The sequence below is a fragment of the Cavia porcellus genome, unplaced genomic scaffold (genome assembly GCF_034190915.1).
Source record: "Cavia porcellus strain 051 isolate PalLab524CR breed Dunkin Hartley unplaced genomic scaffold, mCavPor4.1 scaffold_1, whole genome shotgun sequence".
Classification (NCBI taxonomy): domain Eukaryota; kingdom Metazoa; phylum Chordata; class Mammalia; order Rodentia; family Caviidae; genus Cavia; species Cavia porcellus.
In genome coordinates, this window is record NW_026947484.1 from 59,995,958 (window position 1) to 60,016,767 (window position 20,810).

A 20,810-nucleotide genomic window follows, 5' to 3' on the forward strand; every position below is an offset into this window, starting at 1 on the left:
ATGGAGTCTTAGTGTGTTTCCATTTGAACTTCTCCAATGGCCAGCAGTGTCCAGCATTTCTTCATATGTTCACTGGCTTCATCTGAGAAGTGTCTGCTCACTTCACTTGCCTAGTTTTTGACTGGGTCTTTTATTGAGGTGTTTAATTTTCTTTCAGATTTTTGAATGTCCTTTCTCTGAGGCAGGCCTGGGAAAATGCTTTTCCTATGCAGAAGGCTGTCTCTTCGCTCGGTCGGTGGTGGTTTTTGTTGTGCAAGCCTTTTTAATTTGATAGGATTCCATTTTTTAAAAATCTTCTTTGAGTACTGTTTTCACTGTAGAGATCTTTGACTTCCCTACTTAGGTTATATCTTCAGTATTTAATTTTTTTCCTGATATTAGAAACGGTATTCTTTGCATAATTTCTTTCTTAGTAAATTCAGAGTAAACCCAAACAAATAACCTGGTGATGCAACTCAAGGTCCAAGAAAAATGAAAACAATCCAAGCCCAAAGCTAGTACAAAGAAGGAAATCATGAAGATCTGAGCAGAAATCAATGAAATTGAGACTTAAACAAATACAAAGATCAGTGAATTGAAAATCTGATTTTTCAAAAGAATAAATGAAACAGACAAAGCCAATCTTACCAAAGACCCAAATCAATGCAATTAGAAAATAAAAAAAGGTTAAACCACAACAGACACTGCCAAAATCCAACAGATTATTACCAACTAACTACTTTTCAAACCTCCACGCCAATAAATTAGAGGACTCACAAAAAAAATGGATAGATTCTTCAACACATGAATTACCAAAACTGAACCCTGAATAACTCAACACCAGGCAATAAAACAGAAGTAATAAAAAAAAAAAAAAACCTACCAACTAACAGACCCCAGTCCCAGATGGATTCACAGCTCAATTCTGCAAAACTTCAGGGAAGATCTAACACCAATACTCTTCAAGTTCCATAATGAAATTGAAAGGGAAGGAGCACTCTTAAAGTCATTTTTGGAATCTAAGGTTCTCCTGACTCCAAAACCAGACAAAGACTGAAACTAAAAAGAGAACTAAAGGCTCTCTGCTGAATACAGATGCAAAAACTTCAACAGGATACTGGCAAACAGAATGCAACAAATCATCAAAAAGAGGATAAGCCATGAACAAGGAAGACTCAAGGAAGCCAAGAACAAGGAGGTAGGGAGGGTCCAACATACACGAATGAGTAAATGTAACATCACTTTATCAGGGCAAGGACAAAAATCACATGATCAGCTCAATAGACACAGAAGACAAAATCCAACATCCATCCCAGATAAAAGCCCTGAAGAAAAGAGGTATGGAGGACCTTATCTCAATCTGACAAAAGCCTTTCCTCTATGGCAAGCCTACTGCCAACATCATATTAAATGGGGGGAGCTAAAAGCCTTCCCTCTACACTCAGGACCAAGACAGGATGCCTGCTAACACTGCGCCTGTTTAACACAGTCCTGGAAATATTAGCACAAACAATCAGACAAGAAGCAGCAGCAAAAGGGATGATATGTACAGGAAATGAAAAAGTCATGTTGCTATTATTTGCAGATGTCATGATCCTCTATGTAGAAGACCCCAAAAACTTACCAAAAGACTCCAAGCATTAATAACCAAATTCATTAGTACCGTAGAATACAAAATTGATAGCTTTCTTGTGCATCAATAATAAACTTGCTGAGAAAGAAATTCAGTTATTTGGAAGTTGGGCACATACTATTGATATTTGCAGTAGGTCAGAAGGTCTTAAAGGGCGTGATCTATGCTGGGCTTTACGGCAAACTGTCTGTTGTGAAATTCCACTGGAGCTGGAGCATGCAAGAGCAGGTCATGAGTGTGCACATCTTTCCCAGGGTCTAAGGCCTGGCTCTGTGGCTGGGTGCTGCTCAGGGGCGGCCACCAGGCTGCCCCAGTGCCACCTTGGCTCAGGCTGTGGGCTGTCGGCCTCTCACTCTTCACTGATGTACGGCAGGGAGAATCCCTGCACTGTGGGTTTCCAGCAGCTCCTCTGCCTAAGTAAGCAAACCACTCTTCTGTAGGAAGTGCGTGCCTTCTCAGTAACTCAAAACTCATCCTACAGCCATGAAACCTTCCGGATAATTAATTGATGACTGAGTCCAGAGGCTTAAAAATAATCACTGTGAGTCCCACTGCTGCAGGAAAACTCCTACTCAGATTTTTGGATTCCTAGAGTGTATAATTCAGTCAGGCAATAAACTCAAAATTATATTACCAGCTCCCAGCCAGCAATCATATTTCTTTAAAAGAAAAGTGGCTCATAAGAAAAACTAAACACATGTAAAATGATCTTAATATACGGTTAAGTTAAAGAAACAAACTCAGGATAAAAACCATTTCATAAAGTGCCAAAGTTGGAGCGGACACATCCCAGTGTCATGTTCTGTCAAACCACCCATGAAAGGGGTCCAAACACCGCATGGTTTGGGCTGTGTGTCCTGGGGGCATGCACGGAATAGTGTGACAGAAATGTGGGTACTGCATGAGTCTCCATACATAATGACTGCTGCACTGTTGTAATATTTCCCCAAATATCCACTGTGACAGAAATTTTACTAATGCATGTGTGGGGGCTGCCTGTACCGTATGAATGTGAAAGAAACTGTACTGCTTATGAACCTGCATAAAAGATACAGAAATGATTACTGCTCCATTGTAGCATTGTAATATTTTTTCTAAGTATCTGAAAATTTTTCAACTACAATGAGTAAAACAAAATGTTAAAATTCACAGTAAACACTTGTGGTGGTGATAGCAGAATTTTAAGTTCTGCTTATTTTCTTTAAAATTTATAGCTCTTCCCATCAGAAACAGGTACTACTTTGTTCTTCACACTTAAGGACGGCAGATAGTCAAGGTCAGCAGTGTCTCCCTGCAGCCACCACCACTGAGCTCTTTCTCCAACCACGGAGCGCAGGGCTTCGGCCTGAGTTTCCCAGCAGACTCCGCAACAGAGGCATCCTGGCCAGGAGGCCCAGCTGCAGCAGAGTGGGCAGCCCCTTCCCCGAGTTACCTGGCTTCCCTCCACCGAGGCCGAGCACAGTAAGTGTGGGTACACTGTCTCTCTCAGCAGCCTCCTGTCGGCTGGGCTGCTGCTCTTGGAAAGCCCACTGCGTGGCAGAAATAATAAGCAGAGCTGAAAATGGTGTAGTTATTTATCCCCCCACCCACCCCTTCACAAGCCGGATGGCACCATTCAAGTTTCTCCACTCTGGCTGGACAGCGTCGGGTTAATAATCACAAGTGACTTTCCGGACGCCGCGCACCAGCTGCACGCGTTATACATGGTTAATCTCATTGCCCGGCCCCCGCTGCTCTGCACAAAGCCAGGGGCCCGCCAAGCCCGTGGTAAATCTCTCGGTGCCAGAGCCGTTTTGTTCTGGTTTTTGATCATGGGCGGCACGCGGGCGTTCCCACAATAATATCCCCAGGCTGTTTGCTACCTGACCGTGCCGGGCCGCCCTCCTCTGCGCCCACCTGTTCAGCAACTGATAGATGTAGCTGCAGCCGTCCTCCGTCCAGACGAGGACCCTGTGGGCCGCCAGCACCTCTCCGCCTGCAAAGAGCCTCCCGCCGGCACTGGCCTCCGTCCACAGCAGGGCGAAGTCGCAGTAATCGTACACCTAGGACACAGCACAGGCAGGCGCTAGCCAGCACTCCAGGCCACCCGCCTGGTTGAGGGCGAATCCTGCCCACCCCAGCCCCTGGCCCCTGATGGTGACGGCCACCTGTCGCTGCCTGGCAGTCACGGGCCATGCTCTGCCTACCCAGTGAGGTGGCATTTCAGGAGGCCTCAGCTTTCACACCGGGTCTAGCAGGTCTCAGCCCATAGCACATCTCACCATCTCATGCTAGAATAGAAGCCCTGAATCTCAACTTTCTCCCTACCTTCTATGTGGGCATGGGCAGTCCAGGTTGACATCTGAAAATTTATTGTTCACAGGAAAGAGTTTATACTGTAGACACTCCTTGGTAGACCATATATTTTTGATAATTGTTCCAAAATATATTATCGCCCTTCAGGTAAGACTGCATAGATTTGCTAACTGAGCCAGTGATAAAAAAGACCTTAAAAGGCTTTTATCAAATGATGGTGATGCAGCTTCTCTTTCTTCTCGGATGCATGCATGGCACAGTCACCAGAAAAGAATGTGTGTCACAGAAACAAATGCAGGGACAGAGGAAAGAAGAAGGAAAAAAGTTTAAAACATGCAATCTGTGTAGGTAAAAAGTTTTAGCTTTCTTTTTACTGCTCAAGTATGAGCGATGATTCCTGACTGTAGAAACATCCAGTACTGTGGTTATTAACACAGGTAGGACACAGCCCACACACAGGCACCTCGGGAAACAGATGGCAGAATATGGGACCTGAAGTAGACAGTGGTCACCATGGACTGGTCATCTGCTGCTCCAGCAATGCTGTCATAAGGAGCTTTCTCCGCCCTAAGCCATGTTCTTATCACAGTTTCACTGAACAAGAAAAAACTACATTTATACATTGGGCTGTGCATTATGTACCTTCCAACATCTGGAAAAGACCACCAGCAGAAGCCGCTCAGTGTACATGCAGAATCGAATCGCCTGGCAGTTCATGGAGTCGAGGAATTTGGATTCTTTCTCATAGACATCTCGCTTTTCCTTTAAAAGGCAAGAAAACATGTGAGCACTAATTGAAGGCCATTTCTAAACCACAAGAAAAGCCATTCCCGCACCCATGGGAGTGAAGGACACCATTCCAAAAAGAAAAGTGCTCAGTATCATTCCAAGTTTTTTGAATAACAAAGCTACTTTGCAAGAGTAACTGTGAGCAGGAAATGCACTGGGCCTCAAAAGCATTTATGAGAGTTCTTTTTTTTTTTTTGTACTGGGGAATCGAACTCATAACCTCACGCTTGTCAGGCAGGTGCTTAGGCCACTGAACTAAATTCCCAGGCCTCAGAAACATTTTATACAGTTACTCAGCATACACTCTGTGACAGCGTGTGATGGCTACTGAGAGTTGATAGTGGTTATGCACTTTCAGATGTGGAAAAAAGAACAAACAAACAGGCAATTTCCTGATACCTTCAGTACTCACTGCTAACCTTTAAAAACTGAGCGAAGTGCTTGGGAAGATGTAGATAACAGCACGCATGGACTAGGTCGCTCCATGAGTGCTGAGGATGCCAGGTAGGACGTGCATCCCCAGCACACAGCAGGCCATAGCTCCCTGGGCTCCCACCCTACACAAGGACTGCATCTCCCTGTCCACGGCTGCCCTCGCCCACACGGAAGGCAGGGAAAGGGGCTTCCGGGCAGGGCGCTGTGGCTGGGGTGTATGCCAGGACCTCTGATTCCAGACGCCCCAGGAGTCCTTGTGTGTCTCTGTGGGAGTGCATCTGTGTGTTCTGTGTCTGCATGGTATATCTGTGTGTCCACCTGTGCATGTATGCTAGCTCATCTCTGGGTGTACCTGAGTGAGTTCAAGCATCTGAGCATGCCGTGTGTCTGAGTGTATCCATGTCTGTGTGTCCATGTGTCCCTATGTCTGTATCTGTATGTCTGTGTGCCCATGTGTGTCTGTGTGTGTCCCTGTGTCTGTATGTCTGTGTCTGATTGTGTCCATGTGTGCCTGAGTGAGTCTGAGTGTGTCTGTGTCTGTATGTGTGTGTGTGTGTGTGTGTGTGAACGAGTGTGTATTTGACACTGATACAGTCATGGATCAAGGCTGAGAAGATGCCGTCACCAACGCCCACACCCAAAGGCCGAGTGAGGCTGTATTCCTTCCTAAACATTTGCGTCAGCATGTTTCAGCCTGGGGAAGAGTGGTTTCTGCCCACCTGGATGCTGTTGATAGATGAGGAGAGGTCCCACACCTTGAGATCCCCGGTCACTGTCACCGCCAGCAGAGAATCTTCTGGAAGAGGAACAAAGGTCACACGTGAGCCTGGCAGGATACAGGCTGCGGTAACAACTTGGTGCCCTCTGGGTGTGTCACACAGGGCTGCGGAGTAGTGAGCACGCAACTTCCCACTCTAATAACAAACTGTCACTTCACGCCCAGTGCCAGTGGTTTAAATGTCCTGTGCAGAGGAAGAGCAGGCCAGTCCCAGGGACACCAGAGCCCTGTGTAGGCCACGTGGGGAGCCTGGCTGCTCCTGGCCATGCAGCACAGTGCGGCCCTGTCCTTCTGTCCCTCTGTCCCCTGACCTGCTCTGCTCTGCCCCAGGCAGCAGCAAGGAGTGCACACCACACCATGGAGCACATTACCGGTGACACCCTTACCTTGAACCCGCACGGAGTGGACAATGCACATGCAGGTAACCCAGTCTGGGGACTGCGAGGACATGAGCGTGTGTACCACGGTCAGAGTCTCAGCGTCGATGACGAGGACGTCCTGGTACTCGCCACAGCACAGCAGCCAGCCACTGCCAGTCATCCGGGCTGAACAGTGGTAATACTACAGCAGAAGGCACAGAGCAAATGCGCTGTCACGGCAAGGAAACTGGGCCTCGGAGACATGCTGTTTGCAGTCTGGAGAGCGAGCCTAGAGGCCAGCAGTAAGCACATCACCAGCCCTTCTTTACTTTTATTTTAAAACAGGGTCACACTGCGTAGCCTAGGCTGGGTTTGACATTGTGATACTCCTGTTTCAGCCTCCCAGAGTGCTAGGTTTACAAGCACCAGCTGCCATATCTGGTGTGACATAATTTTGGCTATGCTGAAGACTTCTGTCAATTTTAGTTTCAGCATCTTTCAGGGAAGGCATTAAATTGAATAACAACTAAAATTTCTCTGAGATTATTTTCCATAATGTACTTTAGCTTGACTTGCATTTTTCATTTTTCTGAAGACGGGGATCATGAAGAAAGAAGGACTATCTAAAGCATTGAAGCTCACAGGAAGGTTGTTTCTGTAGTGTTATTCAGAGCTAACCAGAAACACCAAAAGCCAGGTTCCTCATTACTGCAATATTGGTACCCATAAACAAGGAACAATAAAAGTGTCTGAAGAGCATGTGAGAATTTCCTGTTCCAAGTAAGTCTTAGAAAAGACTTTATTATTAAAGATCACAGAGAACATTACAACTTCCGCGAATTCCCTCACCTTACAGGATCATGGCCCAAGGAGAACAGAACAGAGCTGGCAAATGTTAGCATTTAGCACTTCAAAGAGTAACATGCAAAATTAAAAACCACCTCAGCTCTGACGAAAGCCTGCCATGGCCTCCCACGTGTGGGCATCCATCCACCAAGACTCAAAATCTGTTCTGAAAAGTAGATCATGGCGACACCTCTGGCTCTCCACACAATGAACAAATTCAGAAATTAGGAATGAAGTAGGCTTTAATGCAAAGGAGGGAACTCAGACCCTCTGTAACGCGGCATGTCATGAAGCCGGCCTGGGCCTGCAGTGCATGTGCGTGTGTGTCACGGGGAGAAGCACACACCCCGTCTCTCGGAGATGAGGTGGGGAAGTGAGACGACGAACGAGGAGGAAGACCCTGTTGGGCAGTATCTTTTGAGAAAGATCTCAGTTCTGTGCGTGTTTTAGGACGCATCTCATTGGTGCATGGTGAACCTGCACCTGTATATGGGACACCTTGCTGCCCCCTTCTCCCTATTCCTCTTCCCTTCAGTCCTTCTCCCCCTTCTTATGCACAAAAGCTTTGTGAACCCCAAAATCAAATAAAAATTCAAGGAAACTGCATCCTCAAAAGACTTGCTGTCCTCATGGGTGGCTGTTTGGAGCTAGCATGGGGCCCTGCAGCAGCCTGGGGGTAGGACAGGACTCACGCAGATGGAGGCATGCCCGTAGGGGAGGGTGGCCTGCCGCACGCACTGGCCGCTGGTGACATTCCACACGCACATCTCCCTAGAAGAGATAAGAGTGTCATTCTCTGTCCTTTCCACTCCACTGGCTGCGATCAGTTCAGTCCCACCAACTTTCCCTTTAGTGTGGTTCTTCAGTGCAGCCCGATCGTGTACGTGGCTTTGTGTTGCAGACTACCAGACTAGAAAATGCCATGGTCTTGGCAGGGTTGACATACTGCTCTGTGGCCAGGTGCTTGGGGAATGACACCGTGCCACGGGACCGCAGCCTACCGAGGGCCTGAGTGCAGGGAGATGGCCTCACTCCGTGACCCAGCAGCCTCTGGGAGACATCCCCTGGCTGAGTTCAGGCTGGTGTCTTGAGCACTGTAACCAGCCCTAACCCACAGAGCCAGGCTGCCTGTTCTGGGGCCCAGGTGACATTTTTGTAAAAACAAACAGCGCCACCAAGAGGCTCCACTTGGCATATCATGGGGACTGTTTACTCCTGGCCTTCTCATCTGAAATCCTGGAATCATCAGCCTTGCCCTTCATACGGGGAACCCCACTGCTCTGAAACCGTCCCCTGGGTCTCCTGGGTCTCCTGTGTTACGAACACCGAGGCAGCACTGTGGCCCTGGACTGCTGTCCCACACAGCACCAGAGCTGGGAATGCTTTCCGGTGCTGATGGCTCAACTCAGAGGCAGCTCTGCCCGTGGAAGCATGAGTGAGTGTGTTCCAGGCACTGAAGGGAGTGTGCTCATTACGACCACACCACCAGTATTAAATGCTTTGGGCACCGGGGGTTGTGGGCTTGCTGTGCTTTCCTAACCAACACAGGCACCGGTCTCCTACATCTGTGGTTTTTAAACTGGGGCAATTTCATCCCAAGTCTCCGCTCAACCTCTTCTTCCAAGGGCATGCAGCTGTCCGAGTGGTCACCACCGGGGCACACTACTGCCATCTAGTGGACACTAGGGAGGTGGGCAGGTGCCCTGCCTTACCCAGCTCTGTCCCACAACAAAAGGTCCAATTGGTGCCTTTGGTAGTGAGGCTGGGGAGCAAGGTGTTGCAGACACAGAAGCAAAAGGTGGGCAACTTTCCCCTCCATTTACACATGTAACTGTGGGACAGTAGCGAAAGCCTGTGCCTGTGTGTTCTGATAAAAATCAACACACCACACCCCAAAGGCACGGCCACTGGCACATCCAGAAGGCACATGGGTGGGAACATGTCAAATGAACACTGAGCCTCCTGCAACCTTGATGTGCGACCTTAGTTCTTCGGGGAGCTGGGGGGTTCAGTGTGGCCTTCCACTGTTTGGTCCATCAGGAGTCACCAGCGAAACTCCTACCTGTGGCTGGGACAGGCTCTTGGCCGACTGGCAGTGCGCAGGAGGAGCTGGCTCCCCACCAGCACCGGGCAGCCCCGGCTGGACCCAGAGTGATTAGGGGCCCTGCCCCGGCCTCAGCTCAGCCCAGTTACCTCGCATGGTTCTGGTTCTGGGTGCAATGGGGCTTCAGGAACAGTGTCCCCAGAAGCCCAAGGCTTTTCCTGTTTCCTGACCTTCTTATGTGACATTATAAATTTGAAAACAACACAAAAAGAAAATCAGAAATCAAAAGCACTCAGCCTATCAGCTCTAAGGAAAAAAAGTGTACTAAAAGTTGCACTGGCATTTTGGCTAGAACTGCACAAGTTGGGCATGTGACAGGAACTGAAATCTGTTACAGTACATGTTCTTTTTTGTCATTTGCAAATGCATTTCCAAGGGTTTGGATGCACATAAGATCACCTTCAATCCTAAAAAGTTAAGTTCACCAATTCACAAATTTCTGATTGTTTTTATTTCAGTGAAAGGAAGAAGGCGGACGACACATCCCCAACACAGGACTCGTGACCACCGGCAGGCCCTAGGGCAGGGTCTGAGAGAAAGAGCTGGAGGTGTCTCACACCATGGCCTCTGCACCTCACTGCAGGTCATTCTGTCGGGCCACTCCCCTACAGGTGCAGGAGGCATGGACCGGCTTCCAGCCTGGAGACACCTGCCTGGCCAGAAAAGCACTGCTTCCCACGGGCCTCTCTCTTGCCTCAGGTCTGCGGCTCAGAACATCACTGCTCTGCCCCAGGGCCAGGAGATGAGCCCCTTGCTCAGTGTCTTCCTAGAGTGACTCCCTGGGGGTCTGCTGTGTGCCCGACCCTCTCCTGGCCTCCTGTGGACCTGGGCAATTCCCTGGCATGGCCGGGTTCCTTCTCTCCCTCCGCTGCTCAAGCCCTGGCTTCCTTGTTCCCCTCTTACCACCCGCATTGGCAGCTCATGGGGAAGACTCTCCACTGTCCCCATAAGCTGCCCAGCACCCTGGAGGCCGGGCTGGCTGTGCTCCCAGAGGCCCAGCTGCGGCCTTCTCCAGGGGGTGCAGGGCCTGGGGCTGCTCCTGCTTCGGCTCAGTGAGAGGCCTACTACAGAGCGAGATCCCCAGCTCACCCCACCCAGACTATGGGGTGGTATCTAGGTGAAGTCAAGGATTAAGGCTGGGTCAAGTGCTAGAGCTGAGTCCCACCGGAAGCCCGAAGCCTGCATAATGGTTCTGTGGGCTGGGAGGGTAGCTCAGCTCAAGTCTGAGGAGCACTGCCCCAGAGGCTCGGTGCCCACACATCTCTGCCTGCACCTCTGGCAGCACTGGACCACACACAGCAGCTCACCATGTGGCCAGAGCTGGCCTTGGACTGGAGATCCTCTGCTTCAGCCTCCCAAGTAGCTAAGATTGCAGAAGTATGCCAGCACATCCAGCTTGAAAGGCTTCTTAGTAAGCAACAACCCTCTCTACAGTGTCATGGCTTCCTGCCTGCAAGTTCTATTACCTATATATTAATTAATCACAAAATATTAAGACAGCTATAGCGACCTTATTTTGGCTGGTACATACCTGGTAAATATTTTTCTTTTATTTTCTTTTCAATGTTCTAGTCCTTTTACTGTTTTTAATTTTTTAATTGTCTGACAATCTTTGTAAATTAACTAGAACACTTCAGCCCATTGTTACTGAAGTAACTGTTTTGTTTTGTTTGTCTTTTTTGAGGTAGGGTTTCACAGTATAGTTCAGACTGGCTGGGAACTCACTCTGTAGTCCACACTTGCCTTGAACTCATGGTGATCCTCCTGCCTCAGCCTCCCAAGTGCTGGAATTATAGGCATGTGCCACCACAGCCCATTTGAGGTTACTGTTTTATTAAGATTTATTTCTACTATCTTATGTGTTTTCAATTTGCCTATGTTTTTTTTTTTTTTTTGCTATTTCTTCACATTAAACAACTTTTTTCTTTATTAAATTGGAAGGCATCCACTCTAGTACCCTTGATTTTCTTCCTTTTGTCTGTTGGGATTACAGAGAGAGCCGTGACCACTGTGGCAGGGTAGACACCCATGTGCCTGACGTCCTGGACATGGAGGCTGTCGCCATGGGCATCGTGGCTGTGGAGAGGGCGGACAAAGGTAAACTCTGCCCAGCTATATTCCACATTCCTTCTTTCATCTCTTGCTTCTGAGACCATTACTCCTATTCCGAAGTCTCACTTAGAATGTCATGATGAATGAGGTGCCAGGCACAACCTCGATACTTGTCTTAATGATACTCAGTCTCACCCTAGGTATCAGATGCCTTCGGTGGATGTGGGTTCCAAGCTGATGGCTGTTTTCTGTCCTGTTTTGAGGGCCCGCTGCTCTCTAGTCCTTAGCGCTGGCCAGCTGGCCCTAGGTTACCACTCTTTGGTGGAAAATGTGTCGAGTTTCGGGATCTCCTCCTCCTCCTCCTCCTCCTCCTCCTCCTCCTCCTCCTCCTCCTCATTGGTTTTGTGCTGTCTACACATCAGATCTGGGGCGTTTTCTTTTCATGCCACAGTTCACGGGGATTTCTGAATCAGGGGATTTTAGCCAACAAATGAAATAAGACTTCAGGGGAAGAAGTGAAAACTGGTCTGGAAGTGACTGTGTCCCCTCTGGTTGGCCTGGGATACCTCGTGACGACAGCCAGCGGAGCTGGGTGCCCACCCTGGGGTGGTGTGGAAGGAGGTGCTGGGCACACAGCAGCTGCGGGGTCCACCCTGCCTGAGCAGCAGCGTCCAGAGGGAAGAAGTTGTGGAGCCCACACACACACCAAGGGCTTCCCAGATCACTGCGGTAGAGGTAGACAGCTGGTCGCACCGCACAGGGTAACCCTAGCTACACAGGAGAGGCCTGTGGGCCCCAGACTCAGAGGCCACGCAGAGCCTTTCCTCACTTGGCCCCTAAGTTTCCAGTCCTCTAACACTCAGAAAGAAACTAGCCACCCCCCATCTACTCAGAGGAGTCCCTGTCTCCATGTGAACGGGCAGCAAACATTTTCACCCCAGCAAACGCTGCAGAAAGTCGGGGGTCATCTCCCTTCAGACCTGGTCACAACTTGGTAGCTCAGAGGGTTACCTGGTGTTGTTTTATTGTACACTCTGAGGCACTGCTTTGCTATCTGTCCTGCAAGCCACTACCTTAAACAATGTTTACACAAGTCGGATATTGAGTCCTCACTGTTCTTCTGGCTCTCAGAACACAGAGAGACACAATATCCCTCTGGGCTACAAAGTAAACCGGAAGTCTCTAGTCTCAGCCAGCAGCACAATGGCTCCTTCCCAGGAAGAGGCTGCACAGCCCTCTGGATCCTCCCACCAACACTCAGTAGCCGGGGTGCTCCTCCTCCCAGGGCTTCTGCCCCAGCTGGGTCTCAACCTCCTGTCTGGTGCATCCAGGACAGCTCGCCCAGCGCTGCCCTGGCCTCCCCTCCTCTGCCCTACACCGCTCTCCTCAGGCCCTTACTCTGTGAGCTTCAGAACACAGTGCCACTCAGGCACTGGACTGCCGCACTGTCCTGCAAGACCACAGTGGAGGCTTGCAGGGGTTTAAGAGTGCAAGGGGAGTGGGAGATGGAAAAAGGCAGGCAGGACTCCTATTTCCACTTGTGTGTCGCCGGGCACCTGCCGCACAGGAAGGAACCCCAGAGCCCAGAGTATGTGCGCGAGAGGGTTTCCCATGGTTCTCCTCCAGCAGCACCAGGCGGTACACTGAGACTCATGAGACCAAGTCTATTCCTGGGGACCAACGCACAAGTCACCACACATCTACATTCCCTCTCTGGACAAGGAACGTGTCAGTTCTGGAACCTTCCTGACCCTGAAACCACCTGCCCTGCAGCCCCTTACATGACAAGGTGGAGGAGGAGACAGTGCCTTGCACCTGACCACTACTCACCCATTCTCAGCAGCGCTAACAATGTAGGGCTGCTTGGAGAAGTCCCTCGCCCAGGCCAGGCATGTCACCGCCGCTGAATGACCAAAGAGGAGCTCTTTAGCTGAGATCTGAAAGGACAGTAAACATTCACAAACCTGGGACTGAAAACCAGAAATAGCCCACCAAGCACACCAGCAGCGAAACCTGTCCATGTCACCCTCCTCTGTATGTAAATTCTTTGGAGTGCACTGAACAATGACAGACAGACAGGGAGAGAGGCGACGCTGCACAGGCTTTGCTTGTTTGGTTTGGTACCAGTCAGGAAACCTAGGGCACGCCAGACCCTTTGACCACAGCGAGGTTTTGAATACAAACAAGTCCATGTTGATACCTGTCACACAGGGGATGCCACTGGGATGAGAGTGGGACCTGTACAGCTCTCGAAAGGGAAAGGAGTTTGCAAAACAACATAGGAGAAAAGACTGCCCTTTGTAAACATTTGAACACCTCATTGTGGGTGGGGATGCAAACCCGCACAGTGATTATGGAAAACAGCATGGGGATACAAGCAGACGACTCTCCAAAAAATTATACCTTGTGTAACCATGGCACCCGCAGCCTGTGTCTGTGCACAGACCTAACAGAGTAGAAATTCAGGGTTCAGCACCTAAGTGCCCTGTGGCACCTTTACAATGGCCTGGCAGCAGGCACCTAAGTGTCCACCTCTGGACAGCACAAAAAGAGATCACACATGCATCTACAGTACAGTTGTTAGGCCATAAACACAGAGAAGCTGCCCTGTGACAACAGGTGTGCCCAGAGGGGCACTCTGCTAAGTGACAGAAGCCAGACGCACTTATGCGATGAACCTCAAGTTGTCCAACCCATAGCAGCAGAGTCGGCAGCTAAGCTGCTACAGGCCAAGGGAGGAGTCAAAGGGCTGCAAGGCTGCACTGGAGATGGACACAGCGGGGCATGCACAGCACCATGGGGCAGCTCAGCAGTGGAGTCTACTCAGGGCGTGAAAGGCCTCCTATTCATGCTTAGCACCAAGAAAAATAACAGCACAAGTCTATAGTATCGTGGGCTGGAGGTCTCCTCCAGCACTCAAGTATCCTCCCACATGCAAATCCCAGGGCCACACGAGGTGCCGTGTTAACAGCTGGGTAACCACCTTGCCCTGGTCTCACACTCAGCACCCTAAATATGCCACTTTTATTTGTCTGTTACTTTAATAAAACAAAGAGAAAGAAAATGCCATTTTAGACCAGAGCCTAGGCATTTTAAGCTCATTTCACTTCTAGACGATCTATATTACCTCAAATTTCTAAAATATATATTTCTCATTTATGTAAAGATAAACAAGAGGCCAAGAGAAGAGGGAGGAGGATGAGCCACAGGGAGAAATATTTGCAAAAGACCTGTCTGTTAAGGGACTATTTACCCAAAACACATAATTTGTGAAACTCAACAACAGAAGAATGAAAACCCTGATTTAAAAAGTCAAAGGATCTGAGCAGATGACTCTCCAAAGAATACAGAGATTGAAAATGAAGAGGGGAAGAGGGGTATAGCTCAGTGGTGCAGCACTTGCCTGGCAAGTACAAAGTCCTGAGTTTGATTCCTGCACAAGAGACAAAGAGAGAGAGAAAGAGAGAGAGAGAGAAAGAGAGAGAGAGAGAGAGAGAGAGAGAGAGAGAGAGAGAGAAAGAAAGAAAGAAAGAAAGAAAGAAAGAAAGAAAGAAAAAAAGAAAGAAGAAAAGAAGCAAGCACAGGCCAAAATGGGCCACACCCTGTGTCTTAGAGAAATGTAAAGCCCAGCTCTGAGCAGACAGCCACACACCAAATAAGCGGGCGAGCTCCAGGGTCCTCCAGGAGGATGGGGCACACCCTTGCCAGCAGAGCTGTGGACACAGAGCAGCCCCACCACGTCTTGAGAGAGCCCAGCAGTTCCTTGTGAGTCTCCATGCTCTCCTGTCATGAAATCCAGGCAGGACGCTTGAAGCGCATCCAGGCGGCACCTGCACAAAATCATGCCCTCCCTCCGCTGGCTCACTCATGGGTGCCAACTTGGGGAAGCCACCAATATGTCCCTCAGCAGACCAGTAGGCAAACCAAGTCACTGCACGCGAATGCAGTGCTGAAACAGAATGAGCTACCAAGCTGTGAAAAGACACAGAGCAGAGCTGGGGGTTTAGCTCAGCGGCATAAGCACCTGTCTGGCAAGAGCAAGGTTGTGAGTTTGATCACCAGTACCAAAAAAAAAAAAAAAAAAAAAAAAAAAAGCAAAAAGACATGGAGATACTGAAATGCACAGTTTCCACAGTGTGATTCCAACTACAGAACGTTCTGGAAACAGCCAACTGATGAGCTGGCACCCAGTGCAGCAGGCTCCTGGAGGAGGCGGCAAATGCGTGGAGCGCAGGGGCCTCTAGGGCAGGGAACCATTCTACAGGACACACTACTGGTGCCACCACAGGTGCCAGGTCCCACAGATGCACCACACATCACAAGTGGCCCAGACAGGCACACACACAATGGCCTTTGTGAAAATGCCAGTCCCCACTGTGGTGTGCTGACAGTGGGAGCTGTTGGCATAGGGAGATCACGTGGGAGCTTTCTGTTCCTTCCATGCCATTGTTATGAACCTGGAACTCCCATAACACAAAGTCTACTGAAACATTTAAACAAATACTTTAAACCAGGGTAGTGGCGCACCCCTGTAATCCCAGCACTTGGGAGGCTGAGGCAGAAGGATCGCTATGAGTTTGAGACCAGTTTGGGCTACAAAGTGAGTTCAAGGCCAACCTGAATCATACACTGAAACCCTGCCTCAAAAAAGGCCAATAAATAAAGAAAATGAACTTTACTTGGCTTCTTCCCTCAGAAGAATTAAAATTTAATTTTAATTAAATTAAATTTAATTTAGTTATAAAATTAAATTTTTGGCATATAAACATTTTTTAGCTAACCTATTATTTAAAATACTGATGATTTTCTCCTAAATGAGAATTTAAAAAGTATGACACTAAGGGCTCTACTTCTTTTATTATCTCACGTATGAAAAAGAACATAATCCTCATTATTTTATAAAGGAAGATTATGAACATTAAACTACAAAACAGAAAATACATAGAGAAGAACACTAATGGGCCAATGGTTTAATGTGAATGACTAGAAAAAAAAAATCTGTGTTCCCAGTGAACTAATCCTGCTTTAGTGCTCTGAATACACACGTGTGTGAGGATGATAACCCAGCCATATCAGTGCAGTTAAAGTATTTCAAGACGTAGTTATCCCCCTTCTTAACATCACCTGTATCATAATCGGAACTATTCTGTGGCTGATAATCAGAAGCCAGAAGAATTTCTGTGGCTGATCAGAATCACTTCGGACCCAAGGCCTCAGCTGCTTCCTCCTCCCAGGAAGCCTGAGAGGCCCCGCCCTGGCTGGCAGCACCCTCCTGCCCAGACCACCACACTGGGTGCACATGACTCAGCCACACCACCTGCGCCTCTCCCCACCACCTGCCACATCTCAGCCGCCCTCGGCAGCTGAACAACTCGACACAAGCATGCCAGACACAAGGACAGACTAGGGAAGACAGGGTGCCAGGGTGGCACGTTTTGTAGCTTAGCTGACCTATGAGTTGCCGGGGAACCACTCCAGCCATAAAGGAGCAGCAAGGCATAGGAAGCCCTTAGGGGTCTGGGTTTAAGCTACCATAGGAACTGCATCTCCAGTCCCCGTGGGCCTCCGTGTGCAGTGGCCACAGTGACAGTCTTCTTGCAGAAGGAGCCACAGCCCAGCGAGCTGCGCCACCAAGCAAGTCTCCCTGCCATCCTGGGGCAGAACTGACCCACCATGGGAGATGTTAGTTAATTACACTATAAAATAGAATTACAATTAATTGTTAATTTAGGTTTTAAAGTGACAGACTGTAAAGACTAAAAATAGTCTTTGATCTTTAAAAGGCTTCTTAATGAGGGCAGCATACTTTAAGCACATCATTAGTTTAAATGTCCAAATTGGGTCTGGAGCCCGTTAGAGTTAAGCAAATATCTATTCCAATATGTTAAATGTTTATGACTTGGGACAGACAATTAATTGCCAATCGATGGGCCGACTCCTAGGTGATGCCAGGTTTCTGAAGTAGGAAGAGGACAACAGTAAATTGGATTTAGAGCCATTTGATGGGAACTGTAAAAATCTCAGGGAAGCAGAAACTGAAAGAATAGCAAGAGGGCCGAACCAGCAGCAGCAGCCAGATAATTAAGATATTACTCATGTGGTTCACAACCGTTTTCAGGGAGGCAGGCCCTGGGATTAGATTAATGGGTCATAATATTCAAAATTACACATATGTGTCTGTAGTTCAGTTACTTAAATGTATAATTCAGAACATTAAGCAATAAGACTCAGCATAGCTTAAAGGGTCACAATACTTAGCTGATAGCTAAGATTAGCAATATTTGCAATATAATTTTGAAGTGTCTTTGCCTACAGTTTAATACTTTGTTTTATCCAAATTCAGAAGTGAAACCAATGTGCTGCTGAAGCAAACCTCTCTTCAGCAGCAGCTGTGCCTGCAGGTGAGAGCAGACAGCTGCATGTAGGTGTGCTGCTGTCCACTTCACCTACCTGCAGCTCAGGTGAAAGGTTCCAGAGGCAGAGCTGACCCTCCTGGCTTCCGGTCACAATGGTCTGCTGGTCGTCGGTGATCATGATGGCAGAGATGCTGTGTGGAGGGGCCTTCTTTCCCCACAGTGCCACCGCCTGCAGGGAGGTCCTCATGCCACTTGAGTCCTGGATACAGAAAGGAAAGGGTACAGATCATCTCTTGGTGGGGGGAACCAGTCACATACCAGTGGATTTAGGATGATGCACATTTTAATTAGTGATGTGTTCATACCACCACCCATTAGAGGACAAGGTAATTATTAGACACTGACATGATCCTCCCAGCGCATTTCTGACCAAAGAGTGGATTTTCCTTCAAGTCAATGGTACTGATGGACAGAAGGGGGTGGAAATCTTCCCACTCCGAACCCGAATCCCCTTCACATGGTTTAGGTGCAACATCTCCCACAGTCAGGTTGGCCTCTTAGGGAGAAGCTGTCCACACTGTTAGGTTGTGAATGCAGCTACACAGCCAGCTCTTCTAGGACAGTCACTCAGCTAGGTACTAAATACCTGAGGTCTGCTGTTGAGAAGGAAGTCTTGTCCATAAAACCATGTTTTGAGTCTTCAAAGAATCACATATGAGTAACTGTCACAGTTTCTCCTATCTTTCCGTTCCAACCATATTGGTTTTTAATAATCTTATTTGGCCCATTTTTGCATTTAGTATCTTCCTTCACAACAATCTCCACGAATCACTACCTTTTATTGTTAGTTGCAAGGGATGAAATGAATACCTCATTGTCCGAAAAACAGTTGCTCAGTACCACCCGAAATACATTTCCCCCAGAGATGTGCGCACTACATACAGGGGACACTAAGTTAAGCGTTCTCCCAAACAGGCATTCTTGCCAGAAATACAAATAATTCTGAGATGTAATTTATGTTTATCACATTGAAATGTCAAAAATAGAAGAGGCAGGTACCAAGCATAATTTCCACATTTGATTTGAGGAAGTCAACAGAATGAAACTTTGCTGACTGGTACTAAGTCACTGGAAGAGGTAAATTCCAATGAGAAGTGTTCTTACTTGTGGAGCGTGTTATTTATAGTGTTTAAGTAACTATATTACACATAGACAAATCCATAAACAAGGTGTGCATTAAGATCATGAATACAGACTCAAAGGCAGTAGGCATTCCATATACTGGCTGCATAAAATCTGCACCTGGAATAGCATTGTTTGGGACTCAGTTCTTATTTCTTCCCAACTTATTTCCTAGGCAGTGCTTATGTCTATGCCATCTACAGTACACCAGTACCACTCTTTCTGTCACACCCCAGCACCTCAAAACCAAATGTCCATGGAAACCCTCTGAGTGTTATAATTTTGAATAATGTGACCTCACACATTCACCAGATTACTGAGGAACCCAGAGATTTCTTGTAACACTACAACCTCTGAACTTGGGCTTCTGCTCCCAACACAGAGAAATAACACCTTTGAGTACCTTGAAATTGTTCCTTCACAACCAGGCCTGCAAGGGAACCTGGGAAATCTCAAAGAGTAAACAGGAAGAGGAATGCACAAACAGCTAAGAGGGCCTCAACAGAGCCAGGAATTTGAGTGTTAATCTACACCTGTTAGAGGCCACTCTGCTCAATGAAAAGAGAACCAGAAAAACTGCACCACCAGCTCAAGAAAATAAGGAAGTTTACTTCCAAATCCAAAGAAAAATGTGCCACCCCAGAAGCACAAATGGGTGTGCTGTAAAAATACATACAAACCATGCCTGGGAAAAGCTCTTGTGAAAAATCAGGGATCCTGTGTCAATGATACTGCAAAACATGATAGTCTGTTACAACAGCCGCAGCTGGCAGATGAACCTTGGCAAGGGTTAGAAATATAGGGAATAAAGGACTCTTGTGTGCTGATGGTGGGACTGCACAGTGGAAGGGAGCCTGGGTTTCTTACAACACCTGAGGTGCATTTACCAGGTGACCCAGTCAGTCCAGTCCTATGCCTCCCGACATGTGCATGCTGTTAGGTTTTTTCCTTTGTATGGTAAAGAAGCAAGAGTAGAAAGAGGAAAAAAAGAAAATGGCCTTTATTGCGGGCATGGAGGGCTGCAGAAGAGTACAAGATCCTTCTGAGCAAGCTGGGGGCTTTTATTTGATTTGACAGGGGGTGGAGTCTGAAAGGGCAGGCAGAATGACTTGTTGATAGCTGATTGTGAGAATGGTAGCACCAGCGTGTGCAAAAAGCAGGAAGTTCAAATTGGGCTCAAAAGAACACAGGAGTCAGTATGGGAGGGATACGCTGTCACTTTTAGGGTCCAGTACTACACTGAGCAGGTGCCAAGCTGGTCCTGCCAGTGTTCTATACGGGAACCATACAAAGACAGTCACACATGCAACTTCATTTATAATAGTCAAAAACTGAAAACAACCCACATATCAATTAACAGGTGCATGGGTAAGCACAGTTTGGCATATCAATGCAAAGGGACGCTATTCCACAACAGAAATGAAGGACCTATTGACTCACACAACATAAGCACAGAAATAATTACATTAAAACAAAAAGAAGATAAAAAGAGTAATACTGAGTGGTTCTCTGTGTACAAAATTCCTGAAAATTCAAATTAGTCTAGAATAACAAACCAGGTAAATGGTTGCCTAGGGACAGGACTGAGTGCGTTTTTGAGGGGAAAGAGGAAGTTGTGTGGGTGGAAATCACTATTTTAACTGCAATGACAGGTTCACAGTATATATGTATTGCAAAATGTACCCAATGTTAACAAATTCATATATATATATATATGCAAGTACTCTGTAAGTCACTTATCCTTCAATAAAGTTGATTCTGTTTGTTTTTTTTAAAGATTCTAGAAGACAATCCAACAACCAAGAATGGATGGGATTTTTATTCCAATGGTAAACAGACCCACAAGGCAAAGCTTAAGAACTCACTGTGAAAGGACAGCATCCGTATTAACCCAGTAATAACAACTGCAGTGGCGGAGGCACCTTCTGGCCAGGCACACCAACGTCAGGCAGGACGGATTCACCCAGGCCTGGCAGGACTAACACGGAGGAGCCGGGGCGGG

At 47.7% G+C, this 20,810-nt stretch overlaps 1 protein-coding gene across 1 annotated transcript in view; it reads right to left on the reverse strand.

The window, feature by feature from the left end:
* Positions 1-20,810, reverse strand: part of Wdr72 (WD repeat domain 72) — a 172,886-nt gene that overhangs the window by 134,759 nt on the left and 17,317 nt on the right. The window contains exons 2-9 of the mRNA XM_023565937.2: positions 17,721-17,885; positions 13,101-13,207; positions 7,807-7,885; positions 6,296-6,470; positions 5,851-5,927; positions 4,550-4,669; positions 3,509-3,654; positions 3,045-3,141 (exon numbers count right to left, since the gene is read on the reverse strand). Coding sequence (XP_023421705.1) covers positions 3,045-3,141; positions 3,509-3,654; positions 4,550-4,669; positions 5,851-5,927; positions 6,296-6,470; positions 7,807-7,885; positions 13,101-13,207; positions 17,721-17,873 — 954 coding nt within the window. The 5' untranslated portion in view covers positions 17,874-17,885. The remainder of the gene's footprint in view (positions 1-3,044; positions 3,142-3,508; positions 3,655-4,549; positions 4,670-5,850; positions 5,928-6,295; positions 6,471-7,806; positions 7,886-13,100; positions 13,208-17,720; positions 17,886-20,810) is intronic.